The sequence below is a fragment of the Bacillus rossius genome, chromosome 1, assembly GCF_032445375.1.
Source record: "Bacillus rossius redtenbacheri isolate Brsri chromosome 1, Brsri_v3, whole genome shotgun sequence".
Classification (NCBI taxonomy): domain Eukaryota; kingdom Metazoa; phylum Arthropoda; class Insecta; order Phasmatodea; family Bacillidae; genus Bacillus; species Bacillus rossius.
Window position 1 is genome coordinate 315,336,462 of NC_086330.1, and position 26,132 is coordinate 315,362,593.

The following is a 26,132-nucleotide window of genomic DNA, read 5'->3' on the forward strand; positions in this document are numbered from 1 at the left end:
TGTGTGTTTTTGTTTCGCCAGTGAAGTCTTCCAAAGGCAAAGGCAAAGCGAAAGATTCTTCAGCGGCCAACTCGACGGCTGGCACTGGAGTAACAACGCTGTCCGAGAAGAAGCTGTTTCTTGGCCAGAAGGTATGTTTGACACTGGTTACGTTCACTCACCTCTGTTCGATCAATATTTTTAGTTACAGCACATTTAGACTTAGCTAGGGCTATTTGATTCAGGTTTTTATTGGTTGGTGCAGTTCCCATTCTGTTTTACTTCAAGAACCTCTGGTTTTGGTTCCGGATTTAGCTATTATGAAAGCAAAAAAGTATTGGTTTTGTTCATTAATATAATACTACTAACTTAAAATATGGGTGGGCTTTGTAATTTTTTTCACTCAAAGGTTCTTGAAAATGATTCAATTACACTTTATTTTTTAAGTATTTCTAAGCTAACTTCAAACCATGGGTTAGGCTAGTTGCTACTGGCATCTAGATCCATACTGAAAAGAAACATTATTATAGTTTCACATTATCAGCAACCATTTATGTATTTTCTAATGAAATTTGTTCTTAATAGCTTAACGTGTTTCACTCACATGCATATTTTTATTGTAGTTGGCCTTGAAAGACCAGAAGATCATAACTTTCTAACTTACAAAAAAAACAGTACTACTAATGCAGAAATGGAACAGAAAGACACCCAGGGACTTAGGGGAAGTTGGAGAAATATATCTCTCACCCACAAACAATTGGAAAGAATTTGAAAAAGAAAAACAGCTGGGAAAAGTGATTCTATCCCTCCACATCCTTCCTCCAAATGAAATTTGGTATATGCTTCTGGATACACCATGGTGTCATCAATTTTTATGCTTTTTTTTTTGTTTGTTTTGTATGTATTGAAAATATGTCTTCGTTAAGTCAGAGACACACTTGGAAAACGGTTTGTAGCTGCCCATCACTTAAAACTTCACGAAATATATAAAATTATATATTATGCTTTAATGAAGACAAACATTAACTAACAAGAATAATGGCCTAAAAAGTGTTCAAACTGTCTTTAGATTCCTATCCCTCATATTTGTCATAGATAAACCATACTCTATGGCATCAATTTATAGTGATTTATTGCATTTTGAAACGTTGAAACACTTCATAAACATTACAGATTGCAAAGTAATAGAGTCTTACCTTTAACCTGAAACCGATTTCAAACTTTGGCTTCGGGTCTGGTATTTCAAAGTAACCATCACAGCCAGAAATGAACAATTTTTCAGTAGCTGAAAGTGCTTGAAAATTCTTTGTATACTATTCTATATGGATATCTGATTATAAGAAAATATTCTTGCCAAGGAAGAGTTGTGAGACATTAGTGAAAATGATAAAGCGTGGTCTTTATTGTTCATTGTATATATTATTTTCTTGTAACAAAACACATTGCTGTGATGTAACTGTACCGTTGTCCCAGTTGACGGTGGTGCAGGGGGACATCACAAACATCACCGCGGATGCACTCGTGCATCCCACGAACACCAGCTTCGCCATGATGGGCGAGGTGGGACAAGCGCTCGAGAAAAGGGGAGGCAAGGAGCTTCAACAGGCAAGTGCTCACGACTCTGGCTTGTGTTCTTTCTGACCACTATTTGGTTTCTTTCAGTCTTGCAAGTGCAGTTTACAATTTTCAGTCAGGTTCTATCTTTGAGAATTCTTGGGCAAGTTTTGTATTATTGTTATTATTGTTATTTTAGTTATAATTATGTAAGTTAAGATTCTTGATTAGTAGGTGCTGGTTATTTTAGGGTCTGAATATAATAACTAGTGGTTAAAACTCAACATTGTATTTAAATGATGCAATAATTATTAGTACCTGTTAACATGTTAACAATTTTAATTTTTAAGTAAACAGTGTTTTTTCTAATAATTATCAAATAATTATACTTTTTTTTTTTAATCCTCTGATATGTTGTGTGTTTACTTTGAACATTTTCCTGCAGGAAATGCAAAGTTTACGTTCTTCGCATGGGAGTCTGGACTCTACAACAGGTGAATATATGTTTTTATAAAGTTTGGTAGCTGTTTTTTTACATTTTATTCTTAGTTGCACCGGTATGGTATTGTTCTGTGCTGGAGTTGGGCAGCTGAGGACGTTGGTCTGATTGCAGCGGCAATATGCCCCGGCCACAACTTTCCTGCCAAGTGGGTGATCCACGTGAATGGCCCGTCGTGGAACGAAGTGGACTCCACGGAGAAGCTGGAGAAGACTGTGAAGAGCTGCTTGCTTCTTGCGGACCAGAAAAATATCAAGTCGCTGGCAATTCCTTCCATAGGGTCGGGCAGGTGAGTTGGCCGTCATGAGAGTGATACAAAGTGATTGCTTAGGAAATACCGTATATACTCGCGTATAGCGCGCCCTTTTTTACCCTCAAGTAAAGGAAAAAAATAAGGATGCGCACTTTACACGGAAAAGAAAAGTTTGGAGTGGGGAGGAGGCGGGGAGGAGTGGAAGTCGTTAACTGCCGGGTGATGGGTGACGTTTCTGGCCAGCCCCCACACATACGCACAAGCAACAAGGCCTCTGTTTCACACACACACACGTACACGTGCGCGCAACCTCGCACATCATGGTCTCTTGTTTATTTTTAGACCTCCCCCCTTTACAGAAAGCCAGCTCAGAAGCTAGTAAAAAAAGAGAGAGAAAGGGAATGTTGTCACTAGTTCCCCCCCCCCCCCCCCCCGGACCACTTTCTTCTCTTCCTCCATTCCTCGTCTAGTTCTCCGCGCCAGCTTAGCAACGTAGCGCGGCACGCCTCCCTCCCTCCCTCCCTCCCTCCCTCCCTCCCTCCCTCCCTCCCTCCCTCCCTCCCTCCCTCCCTTCCACGTACCAGTTGTGACGATACAGCGCTTCATTATCTTCCGTCTACACAGCAGAGTTTAAGTATTTTCCTGACGCATCACCACACATCAATTTAAATAATCAGGTACCACAAAATGTTAGTAAAACTTATTTATGGGGAAAAAAAATTTTAAATTTTTTTTCTTTGGATTTGTTGCAAAAATCGTGGTGCGCGCTATACACGAGTAAATACTGTATACTTTATAATGCTCTTTCTTTCTCAAATATGTTATTGAAAAATCTACATATTTTTTTATGATGAAACACTTGTATGGCTAATGGGTTTTTGGCAAGCATGTGTGAGTACTGTTTTTTGTTGATGCAAGTATTTTATAATTGAATTTTGAAATTTCAGATCAAATGCAAATAGTTTTGTAAATAAGCTAGAATGTATTTAGTGAAATTGACTGCCGTATATTGGATAAGTATGTTTTTCCTTTATTTTCTCTGTTTGGTACTCTGCAAATAATGTTTTGGAACCAAAAAATTGCCATAATGACTTCAGAAAGGCTAATGTTATATCTATAGTATTTTTAATGTCTTGTAAATATGTATGTTATCTACTAATTACTGTAAATATAATGACTATTAGCTTAACCTATAATGAACTGAACATTAAAATGGAATTTGTTTCCAAACAACATACAAAGACATACCTGTTGTAAGTTGCAATTTACTTAATATATTATCAAAAGGAGGAGGGGAGGGAGGGAATCTGTTTTAACTTGCTTTTAAATTCGTCAAGATAGAAAGGAGATCATATTATACAGTAAGTCATGACAGATACAGAACACCAGCATGAGGCGGAGGTTCTAAGTGTTGGATACAAGAGTAAAAATACAGACTCAGACTGTGATGTTTTGCCATGTGCTGTGCTTATTTTTCTGCGGGCATTTCAGGGCGGGCTTCCCAAAGCAACAAGCAGCCCAAACCATACTGAAGGCAATCAGCAACTACTTTGTTCATGTGATGTCATCATCCCTCAAGCAGATCTACTTTGTGCTCTTCGACATGGAGAACATAGGCATCTACACAGCAGAACTAGCAAAACTGGACTCATAGGCACATCCACATTCTACCATTCGTGGTTAGATATAGAAATCTTCTAGTTTTGTCTTAATGGGAACAAAATACAAGTTTATTTGAGTGTTTTTCATTTTAGGTTCTTTTTATTAATTTTATATATGTATATCTTAATGACAGCAGATGGTGCTAGCTTTTGTTTTAAAGCTACGTCTTTTGTTGGAGAATTATTTATGATTATTTGATGCATTTGCTGCAACATGTAACATTTTAGTGAGCACGTAGGCAACTTGTGCCTACATTTTAAACATTTTGTGATACTATTTTATCTCTGGGATTGATTATCATCCTAGGGGGGAAAATGGAACTAATAAAAATATATTTAGACTGTGATTTTCAAACAAGCTTACATAACAGATTTGATTGCTGTAATGACAAAATATTCATCAATTGCAATTGTTCTTGTAGCTTTATTGAAGAGCTTGTATACACACTGACTTCAAATGTACGTAAAGTCATATCGTAGAAATAACTAGAAACAATTTGTTTGGACTATAATAATTTTATGACTGTGTGAAATTTTTTAATGTGAATTTCAGAAAACTAATGCAAGTGCCTTATTGGGTACTGTGCAGTTTCAGCATTTTCAATACTTAACATCAAGCGAGTCTTCAAATAGTAGCAAGACTTTGTTTTGTGTGAATTAAAAATATTTGTATGGCTTTCTTTTCAGAGGCCATTTTATAATGTAAGCCTTTTATCAGAATAATCATATTTTATATGAGTTATAACATTTTTGAGTAAGAATGATGGTTTACATTATGATTATAGTAAATACTAAAGCTGTCGATTTTTTATCTGGTTTAATAGTATGTTCTAAATTGGTTGGATCTCTACAAAACCATCTACCACGACTAGCTTAATGCTCACAAAATACAGTTGTATGAATATTTTTTTGGTCGTTTTAATTTATTTGTTTTGTGAATGTTATAAGATGCTCAAGAATATGCATTTTGTAATACTCTTTAATTCAAATCATAACTTAAGAGTAAAATTTGTAAGTTTTAATTTTATACAAAAGTCATATTCACTGGATAACAGTATACTATGTACCATGAAAATACACAGATTCTTTGCTTATGAAATTATAAAGTTTAATGACATGTTTAATTTAAAACTTTTAGGGGTGTTTGAAGATTATTTATTATTATTGTTATTATACTGACATCTGATTTGTGTCAAAAGTAAAATTTTACCTTCATTCAGCAACTAAATTGAGAGAAAACTAATACAGGAAAAGACTGATATAACATGGTTGGCCAACCGTAATAACCATGTCATCTGCTTATTTTATTTTATTGAGAAGAGAGTTAAATTTAAAAATTAGAACTATCAAACAGGGAACAGATAGTCTTTGTGTGTCTGTAAACCAGGGTGCTATGCTGTGCCCGTCCCTGCACGATGGTTAATATCATTCAAAATGTGGCAAAGAAACTTGTATGGGAGTTAAATTTAAAAATTAGAACTGTCATCAAACAGGGAACAGATAAGTCTTTGTGTGTCTGTAAACCAGTGCGCTATGCTGTGCCCGTCCCTGCACGATGGTTAATATCATTCAAAATGTGGCAAAGGAAACTTGTATGGATCTGGTAGAAAACATTTTGCTATAAACGTAAGGAATGTCCGACTCATTTACCGTGTTTTCTCGTATAATCGTCGCACATTTTATTCTAAAATCAAGTTTTAAAAGTAGGGGTGCGACGATTATGAGGGGAAAAAAATTTTTGTTAGGTAAAGTTATTCATAAAAACAAAACCCGTTCATGGAAAGTACGTTTATTTAAAAAAAAATGGTGGAGTATACAATAGCACGCCAAACAATCTATATTAATAATTCCTTAAACAAAAACCTTTCTTCAACTTTAAATAGAATAACCAAAACTCTAACGCGAACGCAAGCCACTTGAATCTGACGTGAACTAACGTGTCGTAGTACACACTTGCCACGAAAGAATGCGGGCTATCAAATGTAGTTAACTCGGAACCTGACAGAGAGCGCGCTTTGCATCCAATCTGCAAGATATCGATATTCGACTACGTGCACGCGCTCTATACGAGAAGCAACATAACCAAACATGAATGATGCGCTGGCTACATTTTTATAAGCGGTACGCCGCGGTAACACAGACAATCAGATAAAGGAAATACCGTTTAAAAACGTCTTTAAAAGAAAATTTACACGTCAGACAACTTTGTATTTCCGTTAATTAAATAAATAAGTGGTAATGACCGAAATTAAATTTTAGATTATACCTACACCGCGGCAACGCAGACGATCAGATAAAGGAAATAACGTTTAAAAACGTCTTTATAAGAAAATTTACACGTCAAACAACTTCGTATTTTTCCGTTAACTTATTAAGTAAGTGGTAATGACCGAATAAATATTAGATTTCTACTTTAAAATACATTGTTTTATACGGAAAAGATACCTGCACAAAGCGCTCGGCATCTACTAGCGGGACCAAAAACATCATGCGACGTTTACGCGAGAAGTTTTTTTATCCCAATTTTGACAGCATAAAATATGGTTGCGACGATTACGCGCGTGCGACCATTATGCGATAAAACACGGTATCCGTATATGCCACAACATGTTTTTCAAGTAGGTGTACCCCATCCATCTAGCATTCTAACTTCCGCAGACAATGTTTATCTTGTCAGCTCAGTCAAATATCTTTTCATGTATTGACAAAAAAAAAGTCGCTTAACATCGCAAAAAAAAAATTTTGTCTCTTTCACCCAAGCACGCACACACTGCACAGCTGGTTGCCACCCGTCTCCTGCGTCCCCCTCCATCTTTCTGACATTCCAGGTCTTGCCTGCTCACCGAGCGATATCTCTGCGCTTAACCTCATCGACCTCTCTGATGTACGTATTTAGTTGTGACCCATGTCAGATAAATTAATATTTCCCTTATGAAATCGGTGTCAAATGGACTTGTCGGTCGTTAAAAGATAACAGTTGCACTCTGCATTGAGCCTTAGGTGGTTCAATATGTTTTTCTTTTTGGAAGATGTCTGCAATTAAAATAAATATTAATGTAATTTTAAAAACTTGTCAGTCTTGTGGCAGAGACGACTGGTCACAGCCTCTTGTGTTAAAATGGGAATATTTTGACGTACGTATATGAGTTTGCGGAGTATGTCAAACAGTCCAAAATGTTTATTACCGCCCTATTCCCGGCAACAGTGAGGGGTCGTAATAACACCGTTTTACTGCTAGGTTTGTGAAATCTCTTCTGCGAATATGTAAAACCCTCTTAAAAAAACTGACTTAAGAAAAATTTCCTGCTTACAGAGTTACCTTTGGATCTATAAATACATACAATTTTACCCTTTTAATAAGTCTCTATTCCCAAGTACCTTCAGAAATGTTATAAAAGGGATTTACTGTATTTTTGAGGTTGTCATCAAACCACTTCACTCCTTAACATAGGTTTTCCTAGCTGCCAAGATTTTGTCATCCTGACAGCGTGCCAACTGCATTTGCCATGGCACATTTTTTTGACATTTCTATTTACAAATAAGCTGCTCATTGGTGGAACAATTTGCATGCGCTGTGTGTGTTCAAACCACCCTCATCCCTGCATTACCTGCTCCCTGTGACAGGAGACACAAGGAAGGCCAGATCCTCTCCCCTTCAGAAGTCTCGGCATCCTAGTCGAACTATTCTGATCTTTCAAATGTAGTGGACATTAGTGCTATGTAAACTTTATACATTCTTCAATTTTGTGTTCCTTATTAAATCTTGTTTGTATCATTGTGTATAGAAATAATTTTAATGCTGCTTATTAATTTTTTAATTATTAAAATTTTATTATTTTCTTTTATTTGTTGGTATTTCAAAAACTATTATTACATTCTTAATGTGTTATTATTCTATTAGTCTAAATTAATGTTATTGATACATATTTTTTGGGTTGCGAGTGATGTACTTCTTTTGTGCAACAGTTTTGTATGTAAATAAACGTTAAAATTTCCAGTATTCTTTCGTGTTATGTGTAGGTGTGTGTCAAAACTTACTACCTGTGTAGTAGTATAATTGATTTGCAATAATTCATTGGTACATATGTTGCATAATACTTATTGTTTAATTTTTTTAGTATATATATAATTTTTATCTTTCGTAAAGTATATTACAGATATTAGGCATGTGCTACATAAATTTTGTATCATTTTTCACTACTACTATATTTTGTTAACATGACAAAATTGGTTGCCTTTATGAGTGTAATTTGGTTAAATATTTAAAATAAGAAATAATCTATTAAAGTGCTCATTATTATTTAGGGAGGAGGCAAATTTTAAAAATAAGTTGTACATGCTAATTCTGCATATACAGTAGAACCTCATTTTTACATATTTCAAGGGACCAGGAAAAAAATATGTAAAAACTGAGAAAACGAAAAATGAGGGAAATGTTCAAATTATTTTATCATCTCACTATATGGGAAACAATAAGAAAATATATACCACACTAAATAATATGTCAGAAACAGTTACGTTTTTATATATTAACTAGAACTTCACTGCCTCACATAATTAAAATTATAAATGTATCCAATATCGCCGTTCTTCATTATTGCCGAAAGTTAAACATGAAATTTGCTGTTCTTTTGTAAGAGATGAGAATGTTGAAGCATCTTGATATAGCCACTTGGTGCTGAAATTTTGTAACACAATTGATTTTTGAACTTTGTATTTAATTACGTGTTAAAGTTTTATTAATTTCAGATTTTTTGAGAAATAATACTATAAAACGATAGCTACCACCATCAATATAATTGTTTACGTTGAGGAATATAACTTAAATTGCCATTGCATTGTTTGGATATTCATTGCAGCCATTTGACTTTTCAGAATGTTTCTAATGTGTTAAAATGAACATTGCCGAATATGCACCAAGACGCCATATTCATAGGAAACTCGTACGTTGCTTACAACGTATTTTAATAATGGAACAGTAATCCGCTTTTTGTGTATTTAAAATGTGAGTTTACACCTTTATTTTCATGCATAATACATTTAAGATTAAAGGGGAACGCTAAGAAAAGTACTTATTAATTTTCATGTTTATGTCACCATACGTTTGGTTCATGGCCGTATGGTGTACAATAGCACGTGGCACAAAAAAAAATTAAGTTGTTTACAATGGCGAACGAAGCTGGGGTGACCATACACTCATGCAGTAACGCTTAATAATAAACTTCACGCTATTCATTTTGAGAATTTATTGTTTTCTCTAAAATTTTCCAATGGTTTGCCACGAAATACAGCACTAATTCTACGTAAACAGTGGGAAATGCTTTTGCACAAGGCAGGAAAAGAATGCATTATTAGAATAGGGAAATTGACAGTGCATGTAAAAAAATACGTTAATCGCGGGAATTCGTATATCGCGGGTACGTAAAAATGAGGTTCTACTGTAGCTGCAACTAAAGTGTACAAAATTATAATTACTTTGTTATTTCAAAAGTGTGTTCATGGTATATGTTAGCAACAAATTTATTTTATATTTATATTTTGTTTGTAAATCTTAAAGTTGTTTAGAATCTAGTCTGGAATTTTGAATTATGTATATTGAGGTGGCTGCCATTCACTCCAGTAAATATATATACTTATATATTTTTTTGTTATGTTTATTTTAGTTTCAACAAACGCATAAGCATCTTCTGTAATGATTATTACTTATGCTATTTCAATTTCACCCTTTCATTCAAAAACAAATAATTATTATAAATACATATTATATTTCAGTTATTTGTAAATGATTGTCATAAATTGTAAATGTACAAAGTTAAACTTAACGTCACACAGTTACACACGGAGACTTAAGGCGGCACGACAGCTATGATTACAGCGAGCTCCAAACCATTTTGCTCATGAGTGAAAGTCACGCTGGGAGTTGAAATTGAACCCATTACCATTGCCATATGGTTTACAGGTTTGGGTGATATTTCACCCTACCCCCTTTGTATCTACTACTTGTTTTGTTTCATCTCGTACTAATTAGAGTCAGTTTAATTTTGCCGAAGGTTTATCTGAGAACTCGGAGTATTGTAGCAGGTAGTGTGAACCATTTTGCAGTTTCTGTGGTCACTTTGGCTTGCACATTAGTATATGAGTTCACTCAAAGATTAGGTGTTTAACTATAGCAAGATTGAATGGTGCAGACGAACAACTGTGTCTATAGACACATCCAGGAGAGAACACTCGAGATAAATTATGCCAGAGAAGCCATTGGCTCAACCCTTGTAAAATAAATGCTTTAGGTGGCATTACCCCCTTCCCTTCATGTTGACTATATTTTTAATTTTTCGTCACGACATGCATTACAGATTTGAAATTTTAGTAGCATTTGTGGCCTAGCATGGCATTTCTAATTAATAACCATGATATGTTTCATAGTCATAAAATATCTATGTTATGTAAAAATGTGTATACTGTTCCTGGAAAGGGTAAGGTTTTGTTTTTGTCAACAAAGTTGGTGCCTGTTGTGTGTAGGAATAATTATGTGTATTAAATGTTGAGAGTAACTGTTTTGAGCTAGGTTGTTGAACTGATCTTTAATTAAAGATGAGCGCTGTATTTGAACATTTGAAGTAATATACAATAACTGTCAACATTTATCCTCGGAAAGCTTTGCAAAGAAAATGTCAATTAAAATTTAATGCACAACTAAGTAATACTAGTTTTTTTGTAATGTTGTATGTCAGTTTGCGAGCATGAAAAACACTGTCTCAGTTAAACTTTATTAAATTTATAAAAATTATTATCAGTTCATTTTTAAGAATGTACCTATTATTTGGTTGAAATTGTAACCAAAAATATGTTGTATGAACCTACATACAAAAAAAAAACATTTTCATAAATTGTATAAGCATTGTAAAATTATATTAGCATAATTAATTGCAATTTTCAAATGTGCCAAATTTTACAGCATCAAAATTATGAACAGAGACTTACTGTACTTGTGTGGCAGTGTACATGAATGCTAATTTTCATAACAGACAGAACTATGTAGTCACATTTTAATATAAAAGATGTAACCACATTATTGATTTTACTTAACTGTCTATTATTAATCGTTATAATTTATTCCACTCTTAAAAGAGATGTGACTATTAAGATTTTTTTCACGTATAGATGTTTTGCTTAAGTACAGAATTTTTATATCTGAATAGTGCGTACCAATCCACTTTTTCATAAAAAACTTGTACTTCTGCAATGGTATTCCTGTTGATTACAAGAAATGTCGCAGTTTCACTAATTCTTTCCTCTAACTTTCTGGTGGTCGAGTGTTCAGATTGCTCGCACCCCACCAAAGTAATCCAGGTTCGATTCCCTGGGGGGAACATGGCAGAAGTTGCATTGAGCCGGTGGTTTTCTCTGGGTTCTCCAGTTTACTGCCCTGCCACTCTCGTATCTCCCTTTGTCATCTCTAAACTTTGGTGTCAAGACATTAAGCCCTTATTCAGTCATTAACCTCGTACTATATAGTGCATGTGATAATGTTTGAAGATTTTGATTTTTAATATCTGCAGATAACTTTGAATATTTGTGACTTGCCATTCCACTTGCATATAAAGAACAAAGATGATTTTGAGAGCTGTTCTGATGTCCGATGCTGGTTTTGGATATCGGCCGATACCAAGGTATTGGAAGGTATTTGGGGTATTGGAAGGTTTTTTTTTTAATGTGTGCTATGTTTTTATCGTATTTTAAATAATATTTTTATCTTTATTGAATTAGTTTAGTTATAATTTTAAAGGAAAATATTTAAATTTTCAACTTAGGATGGTTTAACTACAAGAAAATATAAAGAACTGTTTTTACCTAATAAATAAGTAATGTATTTTTCAATAATTCTGCTTTTAATTTAGATTTGTAAAGAAAAATAATAATTTTCAGTTAATTATTTGTATAGTGTGACAAATAATTGTAAGTGTTGATTGTAGTATCAGTTATTGATAGTGGAATTGGAAATTGGTATCAGAACAGTACTAAAAAATTTTGAAGTTTATCTGTGGAATGCAGTTTTTTTGTCACATGATGATGCAATCACAGGTCAGGCTGAAGAGCACTGTAGTAGCACTAATGGAATATGACTTGGCTGATTCAAGAGAAGGTACATGTATTGTAAACGCTTACTACAAATACTTAAACACTACTGCACAGATCAGTGGTTGCCTAAATTAGTGTTATTGTCTTTTCCCATAGTGTTAACTATAATTTGTTGATATTTATGCTTTCTCCATGTTGGTAAAAACTGCCGAAACGACATACGTAGTTGTCTCATTCAAATTAATTTTTAAAAACCTTTTTTTATAACATGCAAGATCATGTTACAAAATGCAAAGAGTTCCATGGTGTTCATTTTGTGCTAGTTAGGTATCAGTTATATGTCTTGTATGGAGTGTTAAATAACAATGATAGAAATGTGTTAGTTATCATTTGGAAACCACCCTAGATTTTAATTTAAGTATGTTTTCTTGGGATAGCCTGGACCTGAGAAAATATTCTCCAGGAAATAAATGAAAAGATAATCACTAGTAAATTAAAGAAAGGGCATACCAAATTTTGACATTTTGTTGCTGCAAAAAAAAACTTTTATAATGCAAAGGTTTTTGGCATAGAAAAGGACAAACTATCTATCTTATTATTTTTAGTAGATATTTGTAAACAAATATTTGCAATCTGATCTGGTGAAAGTCACCACAAATTTAACCAACAACATTTCTGCATTTATTTTGTATGGATTCTATTAGGGGTAATATTTTTAATAGCCAGCATGTAAGAACATATTGTTATGGTGCCAGTATTTGTATGAAATTTTTTAAATGTGTGATTGTGGTTTCTTGGCTGTGTGTACTTTATCTTCATAGGTTAGTAATTCTTTATGTTTGGAGCCTAGGTATCAAAACTTAGCATAATCCAGCTGTGATTACTTCTGGTAAACTATTTCTAAAACGTAGTAGTATTGTAAAGTCAAAAAATTGTGCTTTTACTACTAAAGTATGTTTTTTTATTTAAACTTGGTTTTAAAATTTAATTTTTGTTATGTGTATGGCAGTTTTGGTACTAAAATCTTTTTTTTCTGTGGAAGTGAAAACTTTCTCATAGATTCTTTTGAGAAATGTAAATAAAAAATATTGAACATTTACCATATTTCTCAACCAAATAAGGAGTTTAATATTTAAGCAATGATGTTTCTAGTCAACTTCTATAGATTTGTTGAAATTATATTTATTTTCTCTCTCATAATAATTGTGTAAACTATTGTTTTCAAATGTAAATGTTACAATTTTAATTATTTTTTTTTTTTTTGCAAATTAAGTATGGTCCTAAATGTCACTTGTGGTCCTTTTAATGACTTTCAAGGTTTTAATAAAAATTGAGATCTCAAAAAGAAGCATGTTCAACATTAGTTTATATTACCTTGGTTAATTTAGCCTATCTTTTTTTTTCTCCATAATTTTGTACTACTTTTAATCAGTCTGTGTATTATTTTATTTGTGTTATTTTTTCTTAACATACAAAATGTGTTCATCAAGACGTTTTATGTAATTTTTTAGGCATAAGCATAGTATAAAATACATGTAAAGAAATGTGAAGTGAAACTTATATGAATAAAAAAATTTATAGTATTTGTACTTGTACAAAGTTGAGAAAATGTTAACTATTTTCTTTCACAAATAAAATTGCAATATCAACACAGTTTTAAGACACTTTTTTTACTAAACCTGTTAAAAAATATTTTTTACAATACTACTAATTGTACCTTTTAAAGTTGCAGTCGAAGGCCACTTTATTACCCTGTTATATCGCATAATCGTCTCACCCATATTTTAGGGCGTCAAAATTTGGATAAAAAAAACCCTCACGTAAACGTCGCATGATGGTTTTGGTCCCGCTATTAGATTCCGAGCGCTTTGTGTGGGTATCTTTTTCGTATAAAACAATGTATTTTAAAGTTGAAATCTTATATTTATTCAGACATTACTACTTATTTAATAACGGAAATACGAAGTTGTCTGACGTGTAAATTTTCTTTTAAAGACTTTTTAAACGTTATAACCTTTATCTGTTCGTCTGCGTCACCACGGTGTACCGCTTATGAAAATGTAGCCAGCGCTAGTTGGCATCATTCATGTTTGGTTATGTTGCTTCCCGTATAGAGCGCGCAAACATAGTCGAATATTGATATCTCGCCAATTCGTGCAACGCGTGCTATCTGTCGAGTGCCGAGTTAACTACATTTGATAGCCCGCACTCTTTCGTGGTAAGTGTGTACTACAACGATAGTTACGCGTTAGTTCACGTCACAGATTCAAGTGGCTTGTGTTCTGGTCACAGATTTTGCTTTTCTATGTAAAGTTGAAGAAAGGTTTTTGTTGCATGACTTATTAATTTAAATTGTTTGGCGTGCTCTTGTATACTTCACTTTTTAAATAAACGTACTTTCCATGAATGGGTTTTGTTTTAATGAATAACTTTACCTAACAAAATAATTTTTTCACTGTATAATCGTCACCCCCTCATACTTTTCAAACTTGATTTTGGTATAAAATGTGCGACGATTATGCAAGAAAACACGTTTAGTTCCTTTTCCAATATTGGTTTGTATGGTGTAGTAACTTGGCTAGTGTGAATAACAATAGTTCTCAGCATCAAATTTTCAATCTACTGTAGCCTACAATGTCACATTAACACAGCTTATGTAATACCATAGTTACATGCAAATTTGAACATGTGGGTTACCAGCATGCATATTTATTGCACTGCTGAGTGCAGTTTGTGTGATATCAATATCTTTCTGCTAAGTTTTTTGGTGATGAAACACTAATAATTAAGCCTGTGTAAATATTATTATATTTTTTTTAGTTAAACTTGAATACAAATATATGTAATCTGAAATACAAAAATTAAATTAAAATAGTTAAAGTGGGGGGAATGTATTTTTTTATTTTTTTATTTTTACTTTTATGTTATAGTGAAAGTCATATTTTACCAATAGTACTTGTAGACTCTATATGGTTTTGAACAACAGCAACAGATATGTAATTAATGTCACTAGTTATAAAAAAGTAAAAAACTATCAACTTAGTACAGTACACTCCCGATTACCGTGTACAGGTTATCCGGTTTGTGAGTTCACTGTGCCGTATTTCACTCCCATAAACCATAAATACCAAATTAATTTTTTTTATTTATTTTTAAGTTTAGTTTTGTGATCAATTTATGTGACAGAGCATTTTATGCTGTGATTCAAGATGTAAAATGCTGCCAAACACAGTGCATACAAAGTTGATTAGTGTTAGTAGGCATCATTAAATTCAAAACTGCTAGAGCAAATTTTAAACACATCTCTTGTGTTCTTCCATCACCTATGGACCCCTAGTCAGTCATTAACTGTTTACATGTTGAAAAAATATATGGCTTATTACTTATTTTAACTGCATATACACACATATATACGGTATTGTACAACAATGACTTAATGTCATTAAATACACTAGGTGATATGCAAAAACAACTGAATAGTAAATTATTTGTTTTGCTATATGAAATTTTGAATATTTGATGAAAATTATTCATGTATTTCAGTACCAACTATGGTACTGTGTATATGGTATGTTGCACACATGGAACTGTGTTCTATGCCACCACAGTTTGGAGGCTTGCAGCATTTGTTTAGTATTTTAGTAACACTATGTGTTACTTTCCAGCCAGATGTTAAATTTCTCTCCCAGCTAAAGTTTATACTTGTTATAAAGTTATCGGTTTTTTTAATAGTATCACATCAGCATAACTTATGACCATATCTGAATACATATAATATATCACGGTGTCTACAGGTCACTTAGTTATTCTTCCATCGCAAGTATAGAGGTAAAATGAAATTGCTTGAATTTCTTAATTTTATTATTTTCATGCTACTGTATTTTCTTCGTTGTAGGATATACATGCAGCACCAGGTGATAACAGCTTGTCATTACACCAGTGGCATGTGGTAAGAAAAATGAATGAAAGGTCATAAACTAACTTTGCTGGAAGTCATGAAACTTCAATTCCTAGCATCCTTTAGCTAACTTTCATTTTGCTGTGGAAATTACTCTGTAGTAATTACTCCAAAAGGTTTTACAGTTTGTCTACAAATACAGGGTGAACCAATTTCAGGACATTTTCAGTACATTACAGTTAATTTTACTTAATTTTCCATACCACAGGATGGTCAAATGTAGATATAAATACTATAAGCAAAATTAAACATGAGCGGATGTTAACACAAAATATATCTACTATTGGCAGGTATGTACTGCTATTTTAGTTAGAAAGCTTAATATCTTTTTAGAGATAATACACAATTTACAGGGACAGTCTCCAACTGTTTAAGTTTAATATGCAACTATAAACTGACGTGAGGCATCAAAAAGTAAGTTAGCAACACTACACTAAGCTGAAAATTAAAGTTTTGTGAATTCCAAATTCATTACGTTTTATTTTGGGATTTTTGAAGTGAAACTTTTTTGCTGAGGGAGCTACAATTTTTTAATATTACGAAAATTCCGATCACATGAAGGGAATAGTTAGGTATGTGATTGGGGGAACCAGGAGAGGAGAGGAGAGTAATTAGGTGCGTGGTGAGAGAACCAGTAGAGGAGACGACAGGGGAGAGGTAGAAATTATGCAGCATACTTGCACATTTCCATACTTTACACTTGCACACTTGTGGAAAAGCATAATTTAACGCTCACATACCTGCATATATATATATATATATATTTTTTTTTTATCGGTGACCGCAGCCGAAGAGAATTGTGTTTCATATACCTAATAATATAATAAGCAAGAAGTTTCACTTCAGTCACACATTGACTCCGGGCACACTTTTTTTTTTTAATAACTTAAGTTTTCTTACTTTTTCATGACTTTCATCACCTTTAGACACCCAGTTTTAGCTGTCTAACATAAAACTCAGCATGCTTCTGCAAATAGTAGATCCATTTTATATTGCATCTAGTTTTGCTTATTACGTACAAAAAGTTGATAAAAAATTTATCAAAATGTCATGTAAAATTCCTAAAATTGAACCCCATAATAGTGTTCACCTTTTATTATAAAATTTTATTCCCCTATTGGAAAACGTTAATGTGTGCCTTACTGCACAGGTCATAAGCAGAGTACCTATTTAGTAGACTGATTGAGGTCTTGGGTTTAGCTGACTATGATGTTAATCAAAGTTTCATTTATACTTCTTGAAACTTATTTTAATATTAACAAGCAAGGCCAGTCGAAAGTAATAATTTCACATGATGAATGAAGCAGGTAAACAAACTACTTATTGTCTTTTGATTTCCATTCATTTTAAACTACGTTAAAAAACTTCTTTAATGTACAATCTTTTGTCCATACATTAATCAATACTTTAAAAGGAATGCTGCTCTCACCTAAACGAGCAGTCACAATAACTATGGTCAACAACTGCTAATCTTAGCACATTTTAAGGCCGTTCAAGGGACTCGGTCAAGTTGTTAAAGGCAATGTTATATAAGCATTTGTCATACATATGCAACAAGTATGCATTTGGTGCATGTATAGTAAAATTTCGGAACCAAAACTGCTGTAATTATAATTTTTATTACAAATTTTATATCGTAAATGATTTCATACAATTAGAGATAATTTTCTTTTTTTTTAGTAAGTTGTTTTGAAATGTTTTCAATATCATTCTCAGAAATTTTCAATTGGTTAGAGCAAGGAGATTTATTTCTACAATATTAAGCATTATTAACATTTGAACAGAAAAAAAGTAGGGTTGTAGTCTACAAACAAAATAAAATTAGTTTAGGGATATTATGGATTCATACTTTCAGAGGCTAAGCCTAGACTGTTTACTTTATTCTGATATGTGGTTTATATATTTACGATGAAAAATACAGCAATGGGGTATGAATAACTGTAGACGCGCGTCGCTCCCGCGGGAGATACCGACTTCGTCTTTCTTTCCAGCGCGACCTTCGTCTCCGCGTGACCGTTCGCTGGCGCTCAAGGCGTCATTTTTTGTAACTACGTCGAGGAGCTCTAACCAGCCTCGCCGCGTACGGCAAAGAAACATTTTCGCACGCATTTTGTGCTACTGATTACTTTCGTAAGTGAATTTGTTATTCGTGTAACTTCCGTGCTTCATGCCGAAGTCTAAACCACCACCGAGCCGCTCTCGTAAATAAATAATAGTTTAAAAAACTAAAAAACACGCTTTATATAGAAAACCAAACTAAAAAATAGAAAATAAATTATAATAAATTTGAATTAAGAATAGTGTAAAAAAATTTAATAAATATAAAATAATAATAATGTAAGAAAAAATGTTTTTTTTTTTTTAAAAAAACCGTGGGGTGCTTTTTGAGATATTATCGAAATAATAATCCTACTCATAAATGTCAATAAAATATTTATAACTATTGACACCATGCACCCCACGCTTTTTTTAAATAAAATAAATTATTTTCTTACATACACTATTATTAATTTATATTTATTTTAAAAATTTACACTATTCTTAATTCAAATTTATAAAATTTATTTTCTATTTTTTAGTTTGGTTTTCTATATAAAGCGTGTTTTTTTAGTTTTTTAAACTATTATTTATTTACGAGAGCGGCTCGGTGGTAAGGCGACTCCAGAGACAGCTGATAGCGCTGCAGTGTTGCCAACGTACTTGCTTCTCAATCCTCTTGCTCCGCAGGCAGAAGTGCGCCAAGGCTTTCACCGTTGCCCCTATCAAAGGGGTTGCAATGTCACAGCTACATCTCTCGCAGGGCCGGTAGCAGCGGGGCACAACAAACTAGCTCACTGAGAAACCGCAGCACTTGTAGAACTAGTGAATTATAGTTGTTTTCAGTTTAAAACTATGAGTATTGTAAGCTTGTTCGTAGTTTAAGTATGAGTTAAGTTTTAAATTTAATGTTCGTGGATTTCGTGCTACGATTTAGAATGGTATTTAAAGAAGAAAAAAATTGTTATATGGTAATGCAAACGGTTGTATGAGACATGAAACTTCCTAGTTCGTAGTTCCACTGTGACTGCATTTATGTACCTACGTCTAACGATGTTTACATGTATATACATATGACTCAGAAAAATTTTCGGTAGGTTATTCTTTGCTCAATAATTACACAAATCATAAAACGACGGGAAAAAAAGTTGTAATGAACATCTGCGAGCTAGTTTTTTTGAATGTTGGCTTACTGAATTTATTCGCTGCGCCAACTTGATATTTTCTGTCACGAGGTTTTAATATATATATATATATATATATATATATATATATATATATATATATATATATATATATATATATATATATATATATATATATATATATATATATATATATATAATGTTTATGGTAAGAGCTTGCCCCAGCAATGATAGTTATAGGCTATGCACGTGACTTGCATTACAAGCACAGCGCGTCCCCAGAAAGTCATGGCCTGAATTTTATCTCGTATTTACAGATGTTTGTTGTTAAAACAGCAACGAATATCACAAAAGAGGAGCAATTGTCGGTATTTCTTTCATTGGAAGTTGAACCTAGAATTTTAGTATTAGCTAGCCTGTTAACATTTGAAGCACATGCATGTATGTAACTTCAGTACCTATGAACATACATTACTTATCTATGCTATGTTAAATACACAATGTAATACATATTATGAAAATTATAGTAACACGTAACGCACAAGAAAATAGAATACTAGTATTTTAAATAACATTTTTCCTTCGGTGCTTATTATTCTTCCTAAATTATTTACAAAATTATTATCGTTCACGGCACCTACTCTCTTCTCCACATGTGTCTCTTTGAAATATTTTCGTGTATTTTTCAGTTGAACCAGGATATCATAAAACTTGCCTTTCTTACCAAACAATATTGTCTTGTCTCTGATGAGAATCGGTGTCCAAAGAGTAGGTACTTCCGAATAGTGCTCGCAGAGATCCTTTACCCCTCGAGATCTCTGAAAAGGAGGTTTCTGCCATCTCTGATACGTTCCGAAATTCTCTGAAGATGTAGATGCATCATTTTCGCATGCGCAAATAAATGGTGAGAAGCTCGCTTCCTCTACTGCGCCTATGTGTTCTACAGCAACTAGTGTTCATCGCCATTTTTGTTTTGATATATACATAAAATTCATTATAGAAATATATACGTTCATGACTTATCAACTCTGACAATATTTTGCAAGATTAGTTGTCTTATTCAAATAATACAGTTTTATTATTCAAATAAATACGGACCACCTAATTTGTACCATAAACGACAAACTAAAATTGGCATGACACAATGAAAACGTTACAGTACACAACTTCGTATTTAATAAACATTTCTGAATTTAAAATTATTTGTGTTTTTTTAACCTAACTCAGGATTCGCTAGTTACTAATCTATCTGTGGAATTTGTCACATCACATCACACTACAAGAGATTGTTTGCTATGAGCAATAACCATAATTTTTTGTATGTCCATGAGTCCGGGCATGGTGGGAAATTTGCCCGAAGTCGATTGCCCCCCTCAATTGGAAGGGGGTTCGAAACCCCAAAAAATTTTAAATTTCAAAAATTGATTTTAACCTACTTCTAATTGTTACACAGAGATGTGGGCATTATATGACTGTTGGACAAAAGACAATTGAATTTTTTTTTAATATTTAGTTTATTTAATGATAAAAGCTTTTTTTAAGTTTTTTTAATTATAAGTTTATTTTTAAATACCAGAATACTTAAATCCTGATTGTCTGTATGGGAAACTAGTCTTTTGGTGCCATAATTGCATGTTTAAGTCACAGTTGGACATTCGCCAACACCAAATCCCAATTCAAACTAAGCAATTTACTGAATAGATACAGTGCCCAACAAAATATGCCTCGACAAAAATATATTGCAAATAAATTTACTTCAACATGCAAAGTTTTACAACTAAAGAAATGTACAGAAAATTCACAAATAAAGATAAGTTGTCATTTCATGCCTGTCCATGTCGCATATGTCTTGCTGTTTATGTCAATTTTTGTTTTGTAGTTCCCCACAATTGTCAAATTAAAAATTTGTAATTCTATCGCACAACTATCAGATCCTTAACAAATGACTTGAATAAATCATAATCACAGACGAGCTGTTAATGTGAAGTGTAGTTTCTCCAAGCAAATGTATGGAAGCTGTTTCCTACATCAAGCACTGCTTACGTGAATGACTACGAGCTAGTACTGCGTGAAGCTGGCTGCTGTACCCAAAAGTCATCCGTGTTATTCCAGCTGTCCAGAACAATGGACAAGATGAATTAGATAGGTGTGGAGGAATGAATGCAAGGGTAAAATCGGAGTTCCTGAGAAAACCCACTAACAAGGTCCGCAACGTTTAAAATGCGAATACATCTTATTTGACTTCGCCGGTAGTCAAAATCACTTTCCAGCGTAAGGAGATTGGCGCTTTGTGCAAATAACAACGTGGACCTCTTATATTTTCCCACTTGTTGACAAGTAATGTATTAATGTCGTTTAGTGCTATTCAGATAATTTATTTGTTACCGTTTCTTTTCATACAGGTCGAATGGAGTACAAGACACAGATGAAAATTACAAATTACAGACAGAAGATGTCCTATTATTGTCGGATGTGTCTTTGTTGCCGGATGATGTCACTTTACTGCCGGCAAATATTCCATCCCTGCGTGAAGATACATTGCTACCAGAGGATGCACCATCATTAACTCAAAGTAATCCTGCTACGAAAGAAAATTTAACCTCTCCTGATGACAACAGCAATGGCAACATTCATTTCTGTTCCGAGGAATCAGAGAGCGACCTCCCCGATATTATCATTGAGAAGGATAATGATTATGTCCCTTGTGACATTCCAGGAAATAGATGCGTAAACATTGCGCATTTTATGAAACAAATAGTTTTAATAGAAAGACACCGAAATAAGTGCACCATGGGGAAATTTGTTGTAAAATCAGAAAGATGTGGACTGTATTCAACCTGGACATTCGCATGTGATACATGCAATGAAACCAAAACTGTCACTTCACATGACGAGATTCAGGCTGAAGAAATAAATGATGCCGTAGTGTGGGGTGCCTTGTCGATTGGTATAGGTCACAGTCAAGTGGAAGAATTACTATCAGTTATGGATATTCCATGCATGTCCTGTGAAAATTTTGTAATGCAGAAAGAGAAAATCGGGCAGGTATAACTTTTGCAGGACTACTTATATTTATTTTAAGTAATCCGATACTAGAGTAAATTAAGTCTGTTTTCTTTTTAGTATATTAAATGTTACCAATCTCCACTATGTTTCAGGCGTGGGAAAAACATGTGACTTCTAAATTTAAAAAAAGCAGGAGACGAAGAAAAGAAAATAGTAGAACAGAAAGGACATTTTCTGAATGGCATTCCCTACATAGCAGTAGAAGGTGACGGTGTATGGGGGAAAAGAACCTATGGGCATGGCTATAATTCATCAACAGGTGTTGTGAGTAAAGTAACATTAATGAAAACTGTAAATAACAATTTTATATACATAGTTAATCAAATGTCCAGATTGGTAGAAAATCTCAATGTTACCTATAAAAACAGTAAAACAGTAATCAAATTGTAAGAATTCAACAGGCAGACAACTAGTGAAACGTGGTTTATGTACGTCATTCGTGGTGGTTTCTGATTCCATGAATATCATTGTGACCGGCTTAACTGTGACTATCATGTAATTGATTATGATCATAATTGCAGTTCTGAAAGTGTACACGAAATTGTACCAATGAAATCCGAGATGTGACTATTTAGGCACAGTAGCAGCCGCTATAGATCTGGGATAGAAAATATTGAATGCGATTGCTCCCAAGGAGTTTGGGAGTTGCGGGAATCCCAATTCTCTTAATTAAGATTTTGTTATGGCTCCTATGAACACAGACTTCTTAATGACAATGCAATCATGATAACACACCTGGTATGACAGTACATAATAAAAATGGTTTATATTGCCATATACTGACAGGTAAGTGAACTCACGGCGCACTAAGGAATGAGGTAAAAGAAATTGTAAAGCATTGGGATACTGAAAAAAGTGAGGGAAAAGTTTTCAGGCGCTGTACAGGATGAGACGTTATTTATATGCTAACTATGCAGAGAGAAATCTTAAAGTCAAAAGAATAGGGAAACTTTAACACATGGGCCTATCGTGACTTATGAGGGAGTTATGCACCTTAAGAGGAGATGGAAAACGTGTGATTGAATGATAAATTTCTCCCTTGGCCTGTTACCTTCGTTAAAAGTACCTATTAATTTTTTGATTATGAGCGCCAATAATACCATTGGGATGCATACGAAACCGGTGTAAGAATTCGCTTGTAAGTTCTCTGAAATGTTGCACCAGTCTTTCATGTGTGACGACGAACCTAAATCAGTATCTCGTTAGTGTTCCGAGCATGTAAATTGTCGCTACAATTGGCGCCAAATTTAAACCTTGTTCCCTATATGCGCCTGCCAGTGGCGGTATAATACTACACTAGAAAGGACTGATACGAGAGTCCCGTAGGTTACGTCAATATTGCTTAGTTACAGACAACCAAATTGGGAGTAGCAAAATTCAGCCAACTAAATTATTTTGGCCAGCGCACAGTGGCTGTATTGACTCTACATCTCTACACGATGCCAAAATTTCTCCCTGGATTACCCGATCACAACACTTATTTGATATTCAATAACATTAAGTTTGGCGTAAGGAAATACAGATTTTTATAAAAATTAAGAGAAAATTACAATAGGCCAGAATGTATAAAAGAGAAGTTGGCCGCGGCGGTGAATTTAATTCGGCTATTTTCCACCATATTTTAAGGACTCCGGAAGAAAATTTTACAGTCAAAAGTAATTCTCATAAACAAATACAGAATCTTTACTAAAACCTTGGAGCTTAGATTGCAAAGGTGTCAGAGCCGTGCACTACGTAGGTCATGCCACTCCAGAAATGACCCCAGTGTATGTAGACACGTTCACGGGATGCAGAGCTGTTTACAAACCTATACTAATCAATTCACTGTAGTTCTTATTGTCGATTAGAGTCTGGTGCCTTCCGAGTTTACTTACACCAATTGGCTTTGTAGACCAAAGCCGTCATTTGACGCGAATACAAAAAAAAATGTTTCATCCCTTGATTCTTTGATTTCTCACCTACGTCATGAGATGAGAAGCTCCGTTAGCCTCGGTAATACTCAAATTGTAAGACTAGTTTTACATTGAAATTAAAAGGAAAAATAATGCTTTTAATTTTTATTATTATTAACAAATAAGTAACTTTTATAAAAAGGTTTCATTAGATTTGATTTTTTTTTAAATATTAACGCCAAAGACATCACAATTTACTAAGAATGACATATTATCAAGTGAAATACACTGATATTGTTGATAGTTTCTGCCATGACCTGCTTCTTAAAACAATAACCTTCTTTTAAAAACATGTGGTTTTTAGTTATACAAAGAAAACACAAATCATCTCACATTGTAATAGTAGTTCTTTGAATGTAATTTTTTTATAACACTAATTAGACCATTTCAGTACATTTGTATTACTTTGCAGGCTATTCTTATCAGACTGGAAACGCAAAAGATACTTCACCTGGGCATCAGAAATAAATACTGTAGTATATGTTCGATGGCCAAATCAAGGCAGAAAACTATCCCAGATTATGTATGCTATAAAAACCATACCGGTCCTTCCACAGCCATGGAGAAAGATTTGATATGTGAAGGGTTTATTCTGGGGGACTTTCATTGTGCAATTAAAAGGAAACAATCGCTAGCGCAGACATTACTTATCGCTGTCTAATGTGCAATATAATAATTAGGTACAAAGTTTTAGTGAGGTCTTCTTTACCTCATACATACTGTGCGTGTATCAATCCTTTTACTTGGAAGAATTTGTTTCATTTTAAATGTTAAAAGTTAATGTAATCACTTTAAATAAAATTCTTCAACTTGCTTTCTAACGTTATAAGACTATATCATACGGGCAATGCTCTAAACAAAGTGTGCTCTTAAATATCCAACAGTACAAAATTTTACCCACTATTAATTTCTTCATAAGAGCAGTCATTTGAAGAAGATAAAAAAAGGCTACATTAAGTGTGTTAGCATATTTTAGAATGTTTAAATCATATTGCAATATATTATCTTGCAAACGGTTGCCAATTACAAGGAAACAATCGCTATCGCTGTCTGTGCAATTTAATAATTATGTATGAAGTTTTAGTGAGGTCTTCTTTACCTCATACATTTGCCATATAATTCACACACATATCATTCCAAATAGTTTGATTTTCTTTTCATACGTTAACGGAATATCTTTTAGACCAACAGAAATTATAAGTATGGAGATAATTCTCACATATTGCGCATCCACAAGTGAAATATATATAATTTTATATTTATTGATGTTAAAACAAAAAAAGATAACAGCAGTTTTAATAATTTGGATCATGTTTAGCAGCAAGCTACAACATATACAAATATTTTCAGACATAATTTTTAGATAATATTTAGGTTTAAAAATCTTTTAAATTGTTTTGTTATAGTAATGAATATTTTTGATTTTCAAACCATATTTTTCCAACCTCTTGCGCTGACAGTGGTTGTTATGAAAAAAACCTTGCAGACAAAAGTACTACTCTTAGGATGTACAATCAATTCTAACCCCTTGGTACGATTCTCCTATTAACGAATTTGATCGAGATTTTTCTTCACTAGATTCTATGTATCAGACTGGAAGTAATTAGTACAATATTACGCAGTATTATGCCCATTATAAAGTTACATACGAAAAAAAAATTTCTGTTTACACTTTTTGAGTTGACAAAGCTTAAGAGATGTCAGGGTCATGAAAAGAAATAACGTAACAATTTTCCGGAATTCCCAACATGGTAACCACTACAAAATGTAAAACTTTATCAGTAATATAATTAATAAAGATATTCATTGCTTCAAAAATCTGGCGAAGAGACAACAATTTAGCCAAATAATGTTTTCAAGTTATTTTTATACATGTAGATGAAGCGTCAGAGAATCTACAGATAATTCGCTGTGAAAGTAAGGCATTATCTGCGAGCCTTGCAACTGGC

At 33.4% G+C, this 26,132-nt stretch overlaps 1 protein-coding gene across 1 annotated transcript in view; it reads left to right on the forward strand.

Annotated features, from left to right (window-relative positions):
* The window catches only part of LOC134527932 (core histone macro-H2A.1-like), a 58,904-nt gene extending 45,226 nt beyond the window's left edge, over window positions 1-13,678 (forward strand). Inside the window, exons 4-8 of the mRNA XM_063360974.1 lie at window positions 22-131; window positions 1,453-1,584; window positions 1,979-2,027; window positions 2,147-2,321; window positions 3,777-13,678. Of these exons, the coding sequence (XP_063217044.1) occupies window positions 22-131; window positions 1,453-1,584; window positions 1,979-2,027; window positions 2,147-2,321; window positions 3,777-3,939 (629 nt within the window). The 3' untranslated portion in view covers window positions 3,940-13,678. The remainder of the gene's footprint in view (window positions 1-21; window positions 132-1,452; window positions 1,585-1,978; window positions 2,028-2,146; window positions 2,322-3,776) is intronic.
* The last annotated feature ends 12,454 nt before the right edge of the window (window positions 13,679-26,132 follow it).